The sequence below is a fragment of the Manduca sexta genome, chromosome 20, assembly GCF_014839805.1.
Source record: "Manduca sexta isolate Smith_Timp_Sample1 chromosome 20, JHU_Msex_v1.0, whole genome shotgun sequence".
In the NCBI taxonomy this organism is placed as follows: domain Eukaryota; kingdom Metazoa; phylum Arthropoda; class Insecta; order Lepidoptera; family Sphingidae; genus Manduca; species Manduca sexta.
In genome coordinates, this window is record NC_051134.1 from 9,946,443 (window position 1) to 9,964,168 (window position 17,726).

At 35.9% G+C, this 17,726-nt stretch overlaps 2 protein-coding genes across 2 annotated transcripts in view; both read right to left on the bottom strand.

Moving 5' to 3' along the window:
* The window catches only part of LOC115440693, a 54,463-nt gene that overhangs the window by 22,851 nt on the left and 13,886 nt on the right, over positions 1–17,726 (bottom strand). The gene's annotated exons all lie outside the window — the stretch shown is intronic.
* Positions 15,846–17,081, bottom strand: LOC119189952. Its single transcript, XM_037440784.1, has 2 exons — positions 16,637–17,081; positions 15,846–16,381 (listed from the first exon to the last, which is right to left on the bottom strand). The coding sequence occupies exons 1-2, from the start codon at positions 17,079–17,081 to the stop codon at positions 15,846–15,848; spliced, it is 981 nt and encodes a 326-aa protein (XP_037296681.1).

The following is a 17,726-nucleotide window of genomic DNA, read 5'->3' on the forward strand; positions in this document are numbered from 1 at the left end:
ACTGAGAGGGTTTAGGGCTTAGTCCACCACGCTGGCCTAGTGTGGATTGGTAGACTTCACACACCTCCGAAATTCCTATAGAGAACTCCTTAGATGTGCAGGTTTCCTCACGATGTTTTCCTTCACCGTTAAAGCGAACGATAAATTCACAAAGAATACACACATGACTTTAGAAAAGTCAGAGGTGTGTGCCCTTGGGATTTGAACCTGCGGATATTCGACTTGGCAGTCCGTTCCACACCCAACTAGGCTATCGCCACTGGTATGGACGGTATATACAGGGCTGCTATTATTATATTTATTATACGCCACACATCGCGTAGGCTAAATATTTCCCAAAATAACTTATGAAAAATCTCCCCACATGTGTACGACGAGGACACAAGACGGCACGAGCTATTTATAGACATTCCAAGTTACCTTCTGATATACTTCAAGGATAACATAATTTATTTGGTAGATAATTTAATATGTGCGTCGTATTCTGGCGGCCTCGGGCTCCAATGTATTACGTTCAGGTTTAATATAGTGGATGTGTAGTTTCATGGTTGCATAGAGCTGCGCTATATTTTGCTCCGTAAATACGTCATCGGAAGTCATTTAAATTTTTAATATATTTTTATTTAGTGATGCTGGCGTACTCATGCCATCATGAATTGCTATATTAATTAAAGGTTATATTAATTCAATCTCAACGTTGAGTAGGATCTCAAGTAGACATATAATGTTTTGAACTATTTAATAAACAAAACTTAAGCTGTAATGTAAGAGCTTGTTCTCAGTTTAGTCGGCGTCATTTGACAAAACTAAGCCGACAAAATCGGTCATATTATGCTGTGATTTAACATATCATTTGATTTGTTGATATCTGTTCGTTAAATAGTCACGGCTTTAAGATGGTGACTTTAATTTGACAACGTCTTGGTTGTCGCACTTCAGAGCGAATGGAATGGCATCTATTGATATGGTTCTTAGAGACTATTCTAGCGGAAAATGATTTTCATGAGGGCGAAGTCGCGAGCAATATAATTGAGTTACAAGTTACCAGTGGCGAAGGATGAATTTTTCCGAAAGGGAATCCAAGTCCTGATGAATGCATAAAACGGCGATAGCCTAGTTGGGTGTGGAACGGACTGCGGAGACGAATGGCCGCAGGTTCAAATCCCAAGGGCACACAACTCTGAATTTTTCTAAATAATTATGTATGTTCTCTTTGAGTTATCGCTTGCTTTAACGGTGAAGGAAAACATCGTGAGGAAACCTGCATACCAGAAAAGTCCTCTATAGGAATTTTGAGGATGTGTGAAGTCTTAGTAGACTCAGATTCAGACGTCGGATTGGTATCCGCACTAGGCCAGCGTGGTGGACTAAGGCCTAATCCCTCTCAGTAGTAGAGGTGGCCCGTGTCCAGCAATGGGATGATGAATGCATAAAAGTGGTCTGCAAATCGTTCTAATGATAATTAGATTTAACATAAATTACGAAAAGGAAGCTGCCAGGAAACGGAGGCTTGGTAACTGCATGGTACCGTTTGGCATTAAATTGCATGCATCATGCTGATGTTTGTTCTCGTAATGGCTGTCGTCAATAAACTTGATGTAATGTCGTTTAAGCCTAAACACATCGGAGTATGCGTGACGGGAAATATAGGAAATGCGATGGTACCTGTCCAGCACAACTCTAGCACGCAGCTGTCACCCAGTACAATATAATAAAAAAGTATTTCTTTTAAATTCATTAAAATCTTTAAACATTATTTAGATTATATATATATATATATATATATATATATATATATATATATATATATAACGGTGAAGGAAAACATCGTGAGGAAACCTGCACATCTGAGAAGTTCTCTATAGGAATTTCGAAGGTGTGTGAAGTCTACCAATCCGCACTAGGCCAGCGTGGTGGACTAAGGCCTAATCCCTCTCAGTAGTAGAGGCGGCCCGTGCTCAGCAGTGGGCAAGTATATAATACACGGCTGATATTATTATTATTATTATTGCACCTTATACACAATACTTTTTTGCCATAATTAGTTCGTATAGTGTATATTATATAAGTTTCTAAGTTTGATCTTTTGTGTTTCCTGACATACCGCTTTTGCGCTTAGCACGGCAGTATAAGCCATTGGGGATGTTAATTATTAAGTTAATACATTGTTCCTAACGATAAGTCGACCAGAGAATCGAGTTACAGATCTCTCAGCTCACGATGTGCGTATACTGATCTGCCTCGGTGACCTAGTTGTATACAAGGTACGAGTACGACTACCACGCTGACCTCCTGGGTTCGAATCCCAGGTGGAGCCATAATTATAGTAACAAGGTTTTTCCATCTTAAAAATTATTCAGTCGCAGCTCGGAGTCAGGAAGTTGACGGTGTGGTATCCCCGTGCCTCGAAAAGCATGTGTAACCGTTGGTCCAACAGCTGATCTCTCCGGTAATATCGGATTGCCGTCTCATCTGACTATGAGAATGAAGGAATAGAGAGTGCACTTATGTATTACGTACACATTTGTGCACTATAATATCTCCTGCGTACTTGGCTGATCTCTGTTCAAATTCGTCGCCGTAGCCAAAATTCGGCTAGGAAGATTCATTCATACTGTTCTAATAAGTATTTTTATATGAATAATTTCGTAGTCCATTATCGTTATTGTCAGAATAGCTTTTAGCTAGTCGTTCATTATGAAAATGAATTAATTGCTCTATTGAAATGGATTGACGCTATATTGCCTAATTCAAATATTGTACGTTCATTCCTTTGTATTATCTAATTAGTAGGTATTTGCTGTTTCTATTATAAGTCTATTAATATATTAATATCGGGCGACCGTCGAGAAATGCGGCGTCCGTCGATGAACGCTAAATTTGAAATATTTATTTATTTAGAGAAACGTCAACAGCATACATTGCAAACGTAATGGGTCCACATAACCCAATTCCTAAATTCCCATTGAAATGTAATTATCATAGGAACGATTGACAAACAGCATTTTTGTATAACAGTAGTAACTTTATGTTGAGTTGGGTTCCCTTTTGAAAAACCTTACCCTTCAGCACTGATAAATGAAATGAAATGATTTGAAATTAAATGATTTTCATGGGTTATAAAATGTTATACATTATTTACATTCCGTCAATATTAACTACCATCAAAGTAGAAAGGGCAAGAAACTCTGGTGTTGCTCTTCCCAAAATCAGTTTAAGGTATTACGGTAATGATAATCTTTGTTCAATTTTGAGCAAATATTAGGTTCATAGTAGGGTAGTGTGTTTCGTGAACACCTCGACAACGTCTGCGCAAAGCCGTAAATTAAAATTACTTTTGTATGAAACTGATACCTCTATTATTAGAGTCTTTTATGATATAAATACGTATACATAAAACGATTTTAAACAAACGAACACCACACTGTAGTCTACCAGTACAGATTACGTAAAAAGGGCTCAAAGCCTTAACTGGAAATTAAAATTAGTTTTCTATTAAATTGATACCTCTCTTATGAAAGCCTTTTATGCTATAGATATAAATACGTATATATAAAATGATTTTAAACAGGCACGAACTCGCCTAAACTGCCAGTATAGATTACAATAAAAGGGCTTAAAATATTGGAGTAAGCCCGCCCATTACACAGGGCTAATCCAACTTTAATCCTTTGTCAAAGAGTCGCAAATCAAAGGCACCATTATTTTAATACTTCCAACCATTCAACGGCAGACAGCGCTGGAGCCGCTGCAGGGTCCGAGTGTAATTGGCTATTATAGTTCTTTATGGGCAGTTAAGCGCTTTTCAAAGCTTCAAGCGATAAAGGTTTATGCAAGGAGATAAAGCGGGTTATGTCCATGTGACAGTGGAAATTTGGGTTCCATTTTGAGTGGGCGCTACTGTTTAGGGGGAGTACCGCTAGAGAATTGAAAGGCTGTGGGTTCAACGACAAATATTAGTATTGGCGTAAATATTTGTTTCGGGTGTGAGATTGTACTAGGCTTTGTAGTCTATCCCCCTTATTCATAAACGTTTTTTTATCTAAGGACAGAGTAAAGCTGTCATAATAAGTCTGTTTTCTAGCTTTGTTTATCTGACAGCTTGCTGTTTATTCAGCTATCTGGCAGCCAATTAGATTAAAGTTGTATCTTAATATTAACCAATCATAACGTAGGGCCGTTACGCACTGCGAAGGCTGCCATAGCGTCAGCACTGAGAACAGACTTGTTATCACAGCAATGCTCTGTCCCTAGATAAATAAAGTTTATGTATAAGGGGGTATATCTATAAATTTATTTAAAACAAAGCTGGAATTTCCATTTAAACGCCCCGTGATAATTTAAAGTGATAAGTAAATAAAAAAAGAATCTTCCAAATCGGTTCATAAATGAGCGAGTTCTGAGGTAACAAACATACAAAAAAAAATTCACGTCGAATTGATAACCTCCTCCTTTTTTTTGAAGTCGGTTAAAAAGTCTTCGCTAACGTTTTATGTTTCGGTAAAGTATTATATTTTTTTGTCCTTATCCTTCTGTCTTTCGGTTTTCCACGTCCCTGATAAATAATACGTAAAGTCATTTCTCCTAAGTGTTAAAAATATATGAAATAAATGAAATTAATGTTCAAAGATTACAATACAAAATCGCAACACTAGCCTCTGTTAGCTAGGTTCACCAGCGATGGAATCACATTTTGGAGTTTAACGAAACATTGTCCAATCGACCCAGATTGTGTGTTAATTGACCTACTTGTATATATTTACCCCATTTGCGGTTTATTTACATTACATGTAGCCGAGAATTGTGGATCGGTCGAAATTTGCCTGAAAGTATTTTTAAGTTCAGTTTTATATCATGCTCTGCCGATTTGAATTCATACAGAGATACATTGATACAAGTGGTTTTGGGGATGCATGACTACCGTGTCGAAGTCTCGGGTTCGATTCTGGGTCAAGTAAAATTATATTAGGTTTTCCTGCTTATTTTCAGTCCGGAGTTTTAAATTGCGCCCGCTATCACATAATATAATACTAATAGCGAAAAGGTGCAGTAGTTGCGTCTCTGCTTATCCCTTTGGTGATGAGTCGTAACTGTAGGAATATAAGGTCATTTGTTTTTATTTGCTCGCTCCGAGGAGCAGCCTTTTAGCATCATAGTCGTACTCTAAGTGCACCGTCACTGGATTAACGATGTGTTATATATTGAGGTATGTTTCACAACTTCCACGTAAACGCTACTCGTCACATACAATTATAAGCCGGCCAAATACAAATGTAACTCTAAACTATGCTTCAAAATAAATGGTAATAAAATAAGTACAATCTAAATTAGCTGTTTAATACAATATACAAATAAAATTTACTTGAAACTTGTGAAATAGGCACTTAAACTTTTAAAGATTTATTCACCGACGTATTTTATACGCGTCGATGCTTTTTTTATTGCCGTAGTAAGGTAAGGAGCTAGCAATCCGCTTAATAGTAAACAGCGTTATAGTTCCAGCTGCTTATGTACTTTATTAGTGCCAATAGCAAAATACAATGCCAGTAGCGCGCGCAACCTACCTACCTACCTATTTATATTGTAAAATAAATAGGTAGGTAGGCAGCAAACAAAAGCCAATAACAATAAAGACGTCAATTCGATTACACTTGTAATTCAGACTGAAGTTCGCGTGTTTGCTAAATCACCAATTCACAGTAGCCTATCTATATGCCGTGACATATACAAATTAGTACGGAATCGATAAAGCTAAACTCTACTTTACGACTGTGACCATAGGCAGAGGTACATTGGATTGTTATTTATTTTTCTGTAATATTGTAATTGTTATTGTAAATTGACAGTTTGACTTAAGTACATTTTACACATAAGCTTATGTAAAAATTTCCTTTTTGTTATTCAAATACGAAATTAACGCACCATCATTTGATCTATATTCGTCCCATGATGTGATAGAAGAGTATATGTAGTAATATCGTATCGGTCATAAATTCTTATCCCAGAAAAGTCAGACGTTTTTTTGGAATTGAAAAACTCCCATAAATTGTGGTCCGACAAATTGATGGCGCCAGACCTTGGAATTAAGGGCTTGTGGTCCACAGCTCATATACTTTGTCTAGATCAAAACGGCTATAAATTCTATGAATCGGGTACAAAAGAAATTCGAGAATACCTGATATAGTCACTGCACGTTACCTTTGAAAGGAGATTGTTTGAATCCATTACGTACTCATTGACGAACGCCATTAGTGAATTAGTGTACGAACCCATATTTACTTATCCAAGGCGATTTCGAATGCCGAAATACTCGTAGTTATAAATGGATTTCTGCAAATGGCATTGGCTATTATTTTTTAGGTCAAATCAAAGGTAAATCCTTTCGTGTTTCGTTGTAAATATTTAATTGTATTATAGATTGCATAGCTAGTGGGTGATATAAGTGACGTTCGTTGTTTTCTTGTATTATTGTTCTTATTTTGTATTTTTTTTGCTATATTTAATTTTATAGTTGAAAGTATAATTCGTTATTTTTTCTAATAATACTGACATATAAGAGTATAATTGGCCGTATCTCGCCATTCGTGTAGACAAATGTCTACATAACAGCTCTAACACTTATATTTATTTAGTGAGATAGGTTATAAACAAACGATTTGTTTTTTAAGGTAAATTAGTGTTTATTAATTAGTATAGCTCACTGATTCTATCATCCTATAGCTGTGGTCACTAATGACCTTCGATGTTAAAAAGCTACCTAAAATAAATAAATAAAAAAAACAAACTTATATTTAATTGGAGTGACTTCGTCGTGTCAGGCTAAAAATAAAGCTGAACCTGCGTCCATTGTTAATAAGTCTGAAAATACTTAACGAAGCTTGAGACCTTTAAAGGTGTTAAGAAATTATTGAACCTTAAGCTTTTAGCACGTTGCAGCTATGTTATTATTATACTTCGTATTGTATAAAATGAATAAATAAAAGAATAAATCAGATCACATAGTGTGATTGTTCAAGCCACGTTTTAAATGTAGCTATGGTTATAAGTATTTATAATATTCCTTACATAATATGTGGAAAATTCTGGGGTTGTTATATTAGCTCATTTAACTTATATTTTCTATAGCTCCTAAGTAAACTATCATATCTGAAAAAAAATGCGATATTCCCTTTTTTACCGTTTCGTTATGTAGGAACTAAATACTACCAAAACCCATTAAAAAAAGTGAGTAAATGCTTGTTAAACTGTTTTTTCGTTTATAAACTTTTGAATTGAATGGGTTTGGTAGTAAACAGTACTTAGATAATGAAACGCTAAAATGTGATTGTCACAGATTTTTCCAGATACGACAGTTTACTTAGAATCGTTACGTTATAATTTATATGATATTTTAACAATGTTATTTTTACCGCATAAAATAAAATAAAATCATTATATTATTATAAGACCTTGTTGAACGTAGATGAGCTCTTCCAATTAACATTTACTTCGTTATTAGATAATAATGACATTTATGGAAGAGCGGAAATCCAAAAATAAATAAAACTTTTACTCAAAAGACTTTACACTTTGTTATCGTACCAAAAGACTCTCTCGGGCAGAAATGTAAAGAAAACCCACAATGAGAATATAACATTTAATGCTCGTTCCTACGGACCCTCCTATTATCCAACAGGACTTCATTTTCAATAAATTGCAGTTGATTAAACGTTGGCATTTCATACAGAACAATACATTTTCTAGACCAATGCGTTCAATAACTAGAATTTAGTACAAGCCAGCAATTATTCATAACTTCTAAATTCTCAATAGAGAATTTAGTGTGAAGTGGTGATTTATAGCTAGTTTCTTGCAGATTTTTTGCGCTGTGTTCGTCAAACATAACTATAATGATTGTGTTGTATAGTTCTGCCAGTTTTTAAGATAAGACGAGCTAGTTGCTCGTTTGATGCTAGTCTCGATTGTGATAAAGAGAAGGAATACCAAACACAGACTTTCAATTAAAATGGTTGACACTACATTCCGCTCATTACCCCCTGACATAGAATTTATGCCATAAATATTTTTGAATTAATAAGAAAAATCTTAACAAAAAAGTGCTGATATTTACGACGTTCTTATTCAGAAGACTCCATATCTTCTAATAATTGTTGCTGCTTTGAATGGATAAATGAATTACAACACTTTATTTTATACACCAAATACAGTAAAATTAATACAATTATTATAAAATAAAAACATGTATCAATAGGTCTTATCGTAAAATACCGATTTCTTCCAGACAAACTAATACATAAAGGGACTTATATTTATAACGAGTTAAAGAAGAGATGTTGAATAACATTTCAACATAGAAAAATAAGTTATCAAATTAAATATAACCTGGTTTTTTGGTGATAGAAACGCAGATAAAACTATCAACTAGCAATTATATTTAGGAACAGCCTTGTTTACTCGACAAACTCATTCTACTAAAACTATGGTAAATAAAATATTTTTTCAATATCCCATTTGTAAAGTTGGTGATGTAACACTAATTTCTTTTGTATGTTCTTAAATTTAATAAGTAGTTCCTATAATGTACAATGTAAGTAGTTATTTTTTCTTAATATTTTTTATTGTTACGTTTTGTTTTATGTTGTCAATTTTTTTTTCACTCAAGCGTCTTGGTGCATTTCCACTGTAAACTTTTGTGATAATTAATTGATAAATAAATAAATATTACTCAACAGTAATTATGATTACTACTTAGGTAACTTTAAAAGTTGTTCCAATGGACTATTACAAACATAACCCTGCCCTACCCTGTTTCATTTATTTTAAACTAGTTGACACGACAGACGTTGTGCCGTATTAACTATGAATTTGTAGCGCGCATTCTGTCAATCGCTGACAGTTATTTCAAACCACTGACAGTTATGTAAAATTAATATTGTCGTTAAGTTTTCTTATATTTACTAATTTTCCACGCAATTTTTTCTTTCATAAGAATCATCTCCTGACAATAACAAACATAATAAAAAAAAATAATGTAATCAGGTATCGATGTATGTTTTGTTAGTTGTTCCTTTTAATAAATAAACAATCCTTTCTTTTGGTTTTGATGTTGTCGGATGGACATTGTTGTTTCTCACGCTTCGATCCACAAGAAAATTTAAGGAGAAACGAGGATTCCAACTAATAAAGAGCTTAAAACTTGACGAGTCAACATTTACCTCTCAGAATGTCAGGTTAAATTAGAATTTTTAATTGAAAATTTACTACGAAATAGAACTGAATTTAAAGTAACACTTTACCTAAATACAAGGATAAAAATTAATACTAAGATTGACAAAGACGGCACTGTAATTAAAATAAATTTAATCATATTTAGTAAATCGTTGTGCAAGCCAGCCTTATTCTAAGGACGCTTTCTAAAGATTACCCCTTATTTATAGCTATAGTGCCTATGTGTACGCACTGCGAAGGCTGCCATGCCGTCAGCACTGAGAAACAGACTTGTTATCACAGCTTTACTCCGTCTTTAGATAAAAAACGTCTATGAATAAGGAGGTAAAAAAATATTTTTTCTGAAAAACACTAAAAATTTAATTTAAGCGAAAAGAGCAAATATTACAATATTCTAGTTTTATTAAAATGTCGGGAAACGTGGAGTGCGTTATTGTTCGTTTTTCCATTCAAAATTCAGGAACAGCATACAAGCATTCGTTTCTCTATATTTTGTTTGACTAAATATTTTTACATTCTGCAATTGCTTCATGCCTGCTTTGTGCCTGGCTTCAATAGCTGTACGTAGCTCCGAGCAGCAAATACCTACTAATATTTTATTCTAATGGAAATTTTAAAAAAGGAAAATAAATACTCAATAAGTCACAAGCAGCTATAGGAAATAAAATGCAGTGCAAATCTATTTGTATTTAAGCGCGGCGCAGACGTTGTGGTCGAGAACCGCAACACTGCTATGATTTCAGTTGCTTCAGCAACTTAGCTGTTAGTGTCATAGTAGTGAAGTGTGTTGGTACTTGGTCACAACTCCGAAGCAAACATCCACGTTTATTTTTTTTTATTATTTAACAAAAGGCATAACATTGAAATTGAAACAAAACGTAAAAGTTTAATAATTATGGTCATATATAGTCAGTTGGTACGCCTAACGAGTTCGGGTCTCGGGTTCATAACGCGGGTCGGGCAAAGTAATATGAGTATTGACTTCAGTCTGGAATAAATATTATTATCCAATCAGACAAAACTAATAAATAATCACGAAACACAGAGTAATTAATTTCAGATAGAAGTCAGACACACGAAAAATCCGCTAGATATGTAGAGTTCAAAATAGCAAGACTGCCGTAGGGTAATCATTTCTCGTCAGTCAATATTCCATTCGACCCCACTCCACTTATCATCAGGTGCAGTGGAAACACTTTGTCATGCACGTATAAAAAGCTAGTTCCAGAAATCGCCATTGATATAATAATATCAGCCCTGTATTATACACTTGCACACTGCTGAGCACGGGCCTCCTCTACTACTGAGAGGGATTAGGCCTTAGTCCACCACGCTGGCCTAGTGCGGATTGGTTTCACACACCTTCGAAATTCCTATAGAGAACTTCTCAGATGTGTAGGTTTTCCTCACGATGTTATCCTTCACCGTTAAAGCGAACGATAAATTCACAAAGAATTGATATACATATAATTATACCAATAAAACATTACAATATTGCTTTTTCATTTCACGACCTACCTCTAGTTACACTTCTAGGTACCCCTTTAGGGAAAAATGGCATATGTGTGCATATATTTTGTTTAGAAGCGTTAAATTTTTAATTTTCATACATACATTACCGTTGCAAATAGTGTTCCCAGAGGATTATTATAAATGGAAAACAATATCCTAGACATAAACTATTCATCTATACTTCTATACTATTATATAAAGCTGAAGAGTTTGTTTGTTTGTTTGTTTGAACGCGCTAATCTCAGGAACTACCGATCCAAACTGAAAAATTCTTTTTGCGTTGGATAGCCCTATGTTCGTGGAGTGCTACAGGATATATATCATCACGCTATACCCAATAGGAGCCGAGCAGTAATGCCTAATCTCAGGAACTACCGGTCCGAACTGAAAAATTCTTTTTGCGTTGGATAGCCCTTTGTTCGTGGAGTGCTATAGGCTATATATCATCACGCTATACCCTATAGGAGCGGAGCAGTAATGGTTAATCTCAGGAACTACCGGTCCAAACTGAAAAATTATTTTTGCGTTGGATAGCCTTTTATTCGTGGAGTGCTATAGGCTATATATCATCACGCTATACCCAATAGGAGCAGAGCAGTAATGGCTAATCTCAGGAACTACCAGTTCGAACTGAAAAAATATTTTTGTGTTGGATAGCCCTTTGTTCCTGGAGTGCTATAGGTTATATATCGTCAGGCTATGACCAATAGGAGCGGAGCAGTAATGAAACATGATGCAAAAACGGGAGGTTTTGAGAGCTTCTGTTGCGTGCGCTGCGTAAACGGTTAAAGTTATGCAACAATAATGTATGACGGGATTGTTCCTCTTAAAAAGTTCTACAAAATTATATCATAAAACAAAGTCCCCCGCTGCATCGGTCTGCCCGAACGTGTTAAACTCAAAAACTACCCAACGTATTAGGATAAAATTTGGTATGGAGACAGTTTGAGACCCTGGGAAGAACCATAGGCTCCCGGGAAAATATATAGCGTGACTTTTATAACGGAAAACTTTAGCCCGACTAACTTTATAACGCGGGCGGAGCCGCGGGCAAAAGCTAGTGTTTAATATACTGCGAGAAATGTATCAGAAAAATTATATTAAAATAGATCTCCAGTCATGTGAGACGCTATGGCTATGGGTGAATGAATGAATGAATTGAATGGATGAATGAAATGATTGAGCGCAATGGAAAGCGTTCAATTAAAAATAATTATCTTAGTATCTATTTTTATAAGGATCACTCCATTGGTAAATTGTTTGCGAAATAACAAACACTTGGGCTATGAATTAATCCCTGAGATAAATTCTCGTGATAGATTATAAATTATTATAGATAGCGATCGTGAGGTTATACTCGTATTATATGTAAATTTATGTTCGTATAGAAGTTAAAATAAACACTTCCTATCACAATGAACCTGACAAAAAAACTAGGTTTAATTTGACGCAATATTTTTTTTGTTCTACCATTTACCGATATTAAATTAACCTAAACCAAGTAAATTATTAATGAATGAATTATGAACGTTTTAGAAATATTTGCTTGGAGAAAATTGAAAATTATTAACATAAATAATTGCCAGAGGGCTCTTACCCCAATCTCCTTTTACGTTCCAAAAAGGTCAATATAATACAGTCAATTGTTCTCGGATTTGTGCTCTATTAAATTCCGATCTGCGGCTGCGAATAATTCGAACATATTTTTTTTCCTCTGAATGTCGAGATGAACTTGCCGTTCGCCCTATGGTAAGCGATACGACCGCCCATAAACAGTAGAAACACCATCAAACACCTTGAATTCCAAAGTGTTCTTTGGTATTCCATTGCGCACGCCATCCTGAGACATGAGATGTTAAGTGTTATTATGTCCAGTAGTTACACTGGTTATAATGTCCTTTAAACCGGAACACAACAGTGACTACACACTGCTGCTTGGCAGAAATACACATTGCGGTGGTACCTACCCAGGCGGACTTTCACATAACAGAGACCTACCACCAGTATTATAAATATGTTCACAAACCTATATAATATTAGAAAGATAACTTGTACCTTGTACTAATTTATAATATGCTGTCATTTCTAACTCGGCTTTCATGTTGGCTTCATTAAAATATTAAACGCAAATTGATATTGTTGAGGACTTGTCTGAGCCTCATTACAAAGTCTAAATAGAGGAAGAGCCTTAAATTCTGAACAACAACTAACTGACGAGAGGTTATTATCCCTTGCCAGTCGACAAAATTATGCCGGCCTGTTGGGTGATCGACCGAATATATACAGACTGATGTCGGAACGCGACACAGATTCATAGGTCATAATGGCGGCTTTGCATCTTCTAGTCGTGAAGAAGTATATGACCCATCTGTTCTATTGCAATAAAAAAAGATGTTCCAGAGATGGACGCGTTAAAAAAACAAGCTTTTTAGTGTTATAAATAAACCTATATAAAAATCATTCGAAGGTTGAAAAGCGAATTAACTTAAGCGAATTCTTTTTTTGAAAAATTTTGACTGGTTTAAAAAAGCATAGAAAAATGAGCTGATTTTAAATATTTTTGAAACTTATCGTCGAAAAAAAAAGACTTTCAAACGTCGAAATGTGTATGTATGTTCCCTATGGACTCTAAAACGGCTAGAGCGATTTAAATATTTTTTTTAGTTAATCTTCAAATTATTCCAGCGGATGATCCTGTGAAGTTTAGTATCGGTTTTATAGGAAGTTATTTGGCTATAGTTTATAATAAGTCCTACTTGTAGGAAGCCGGGGCGGGTTGCTAGTATATGTATACTAGTCGACCCGACAGACGTTGTCCTATCTTAACTATGTATGCACGCGCGCATTCTGTCGATTGTTGACAGTAATTTACCATTAAAATAAAATGAAGAGCACTTTAATATTTTCATCCTTTCAATTAAATTGACGTTTTTATTTTAACTACAAAAGCGGTCCAAATTAAACAAGATCGAAAGGTCTGTAGCCACAGGCGATTAAAAACCAAAAAAGGCAACCCTTTGACCGTTGATTCTTTGAGATATTTCTATTTATAACGTACCCTTCTTAAATAGGTTTAGAACATCCCACCATTTTTACGGGTTATACAAAACCTTGTTAGTTATGATAAAATGCTTGGCTTACGAATTCTAATGGACGTTCGAGTAATATTTATTCGTTTGCTGCCCTTTTGATTTTCTACGCGAACAGAAAATATTAAGTAATTTTTAACCGGATTACGTCTTTAGAATTTTTATTCTTGGTTCAAAGTTTGTAATGTTTTAATGTTTGTTGGAATTTAGATAAATTTAGTCATATTAGCACAGCTTGGAAATAAAAACATTATTTTGTAATAATTTTATTTATTCTTTTATTGGATATAAGATTGATATACTTATAAGTGTTTCATCATCATTATCATTTCAGCCAGGAATCGTCTACTGGACATAGGCCTCCCCTATTGAGCGCCACAGGGACCGATCCGACGACCCTCACCAGGTCGTCGGTCCATCTCGTGGGGGGCATGCCTATGCTAAGTTTTTATAAGTGTTTATGTTTTCCTAAAACTAGCAGATAAATAAGACACATAAGCGAACCAAATCAATGATAGACGATATTTATATCTGGCAATATACCTATTTCAATAGATATTTACGTTAGAAAAAAAATTGTCAACTTGAGAATTGAACTCAGGGCGACAGTTCGCAGTTCACAAGCAATATACCCCAGAACAAGCATAGAAAACCATGTCCACTACAACATTATAAGGCTAATTTGGCATAATGATTTCCTATATTTACGCGAATGACATTGAAATAAAACTATTTTTCAGATTTCATAGGGGCTTTCTTATATTATAATTTTATGCCGACGTTTTCTTTTTCTTGCCAGTTCCCCCCATTACCACAAGGATGTGAAGTCTTCAAAACGTTCCGAGTAAATCATAATATAATAAACTGTGATAAAAAAAAGAAACAGTTATATTTCAAGACCACTTTTATCAAGAAAAAGTGCGCGATATAAGATTCATCGAGTCTATTTCACGCGAGAAGAGAGACCAAAAGGTAATAATTCACAACAATAACAATTAAAAATGGAATCCCCAATTTCGTCACATTTTCAAACACTTTAGATACCAAAAAAATTCTCCGATACCGCGATATTATTAGAAAATATAACTGGCATTATTTTTAATGCCGTCTCCACAATGTCTCGGCCCGTAAATGAAACGAATGGGATACTTAATTTAACGGTGGGATATAAACTGAACCCCACCCATATGGTTGCAGGGAATGTTACCAATCGATTCTGGTTATGAGGTTGTTGCTCTGGTGAAAGATTTCTACAAATTATGATACAGAACTGTCTCGATTTCGTCGTTGCGTTCTTGTATCATTTACTATTTCTCAAAATAAATGAACCTAATAGTTTTTATAAAACATTGGTCTAACATTTTATTTCTTATTTGCCTTTTTTGTTAGACTCAATACATTGGTTCTATGAAATAATACATGGAATGTATATATCAAGACACACAAAAAAGAAGAGACAGAACAAATCGTAATAATTCGTTGCGTACATTTATTTTGAGAAACACTCATCTAGGATTCTAGAAAAGTACAGTCAAACATCTAAACAATTTTATAACATACAAACTTAAAATTAAACTTTATGTTCCTTTGCTGTACAGCAATACAAGTATTTATGATTTGGATTTAATTCCTGGTTTGGGAAGTGCTTATATTTTATTTATTTATTTTGAGAGTTTACAACAGAGAACACACATTACATTATTTTTACATATAGCAGTATAACGGCAGAAGATAGCTGTGTTTTTCTACTTACAGTAAACTACAGCATGCATCATAACTTACATGATATTAGTAAATTTTGAATTTACAAGAGTATTATTATTGTTATTTTTTAAATTATTATTATTTATGTAATGTCCTTTGGAGCGTAAAGAAACACAGCTAATAGTTGTTAGCATGGTTTATTTTCCACTGACGTATCCAATGTCATTCTTACAACCTCAGCCCATAGTGCCATAATACTCCGCATAGTTTGCATACACTACATCTCTCCCGACTTAATTTAATCTTAACGGTCTACTCCTTATAACTAACAATTTTCTCTAATCTACATTTCCGCAATGGTCGTGACTGGGATAGTACAGGCGTAGTGGGCGGCGTACTAAACTTTTCATCTTGTGTTTGATGTTCATTTGCACTCGAAATGTTCGGCGATGATATGCCTACGCCGAGCTGCCGCCTTATAGATGGCGATATTGGAGAACCCGTTACAAGTGAACGTTCTTGAACTGGGGTCGCCTCATTCTCACGACTTGAACCCATTATATTAGGTCTGGACTCCCTAGAACTCGTGGGGATAACAAGCGACCCACACCTCGGCTTAAGCTGATCGATGTGTCTATGTATTACTTTACTATTCTTGTCTAAGACCTTGAAGTCCCTTACACCCGTAGCCTTAGCCACAGTACCAGGAACCCACTTCTCCGTCATCGAATGCTGCCGGTACCAGATTCTCTCCCCAACTTTTAAACTTCTATTTTCACCCCGAGCGTCGTTAGTTTGACGTTGTTGCGCTCGATGCACATTATTTTCTCGGTCTGGCTTAATAATATCTAACGGAGTTCGCAACCTTCTATTCATTAATAATACCGCTGGACTTTCTTTTGTGGTAGAATGTTCGATGTTTCGATAATGTAATAAGAAAGTATTTAAGGTCCGATCCACATTTTTACGTTCTAAAACCGCCTTTTTTATTACTTTCTTTAAGGTTCTCACTGCATTTTCTGCCGCCCCGTTAGATAAAGGATGATACGGAGCTGTAAATATGTGCTCCGTACCATTCCGCCTAACAAAATTTGCGAACTCACCACTAGTAAATGGAGGCCCGTTATCTGTTACTATTTGTTTAGGGATACCGAACCTGCTCCATAATTCATGTAGTTTCGCAATAGTGCTACCCGCCGCCGTACTCGGTACACTAAATACTTCTAGCCATTTAGACATAGCGTCAACAACAACCAAATATAATTTCCCTGCTATAGGTCCCATATAATCCAGGTGCACTCTTGTCCACGGCCGAGTCGGCCAAGGCCAGGGATGCGGTGTGGCGCGCGGAGGTGCATCCGAGAACGCAGCGCACGTTCCACACGCGCCACAAGCTTGCTCCACCGCCTCGTCAATACCGGGCCACCACACGTAACTGCGAGCCAAGGCTTTCGACTTGACTATCCCCATGTGAGGCTCATGGATTATATTTAATACCTTTTCGCGGCAACCTACAGGTATTACTACTCTATGCCCCACATCACACATCCTAGCTCTTCGTACAATTCGGATTTCCTATTGAAATACGGTCGCAAAGCGGTGATCTCGCAAGCTTCAGGCCAACCATCGCGAATGAAAGTCAATATCCTAGCTAAAATGACGTCCTTTGCCGTTTGTATTTTGACCTCTTTGTAATTTAACAATAGCGCCTCTTGTGCAAAATGCAAAAAAGTTTGTTCGGGAATAGTGTCCTTGTAACATTGGAAATCTTTGGTCACTTCCGGTAACCTTGATAGGCCATCCGCGCAATTTTCAGAAGTTTTGATATACTCTATCTCATAATCATATGCCGAGAGAATTACGGCCCAACGTTGCATCCGGCTAGCGGTCATCGTTGGTATGCCCCTACTAGGACCTAAAATAGACACCAAGGGTTTATGGTCTGTACGCAATATGAACTTCCGTCCGTATAAGTACTGGTGGAACTTTTTTACCGTAAAAATTATGGATAAAGCCTCGCGATGTATCTGCGAGTAATTCTTTTCAGCTGCGGTCAGTGTACGGGAGGCGTATGCGACCGGCCGCTCGCTGCCAGCGCTTGGCTGCGCTAAAACCCCCCCGATTCCGTGCGGGCTTGCGTCACACGTTACGATCAAGGGTTTATCGGGATCATAATGTGCTAATACTTCCGCC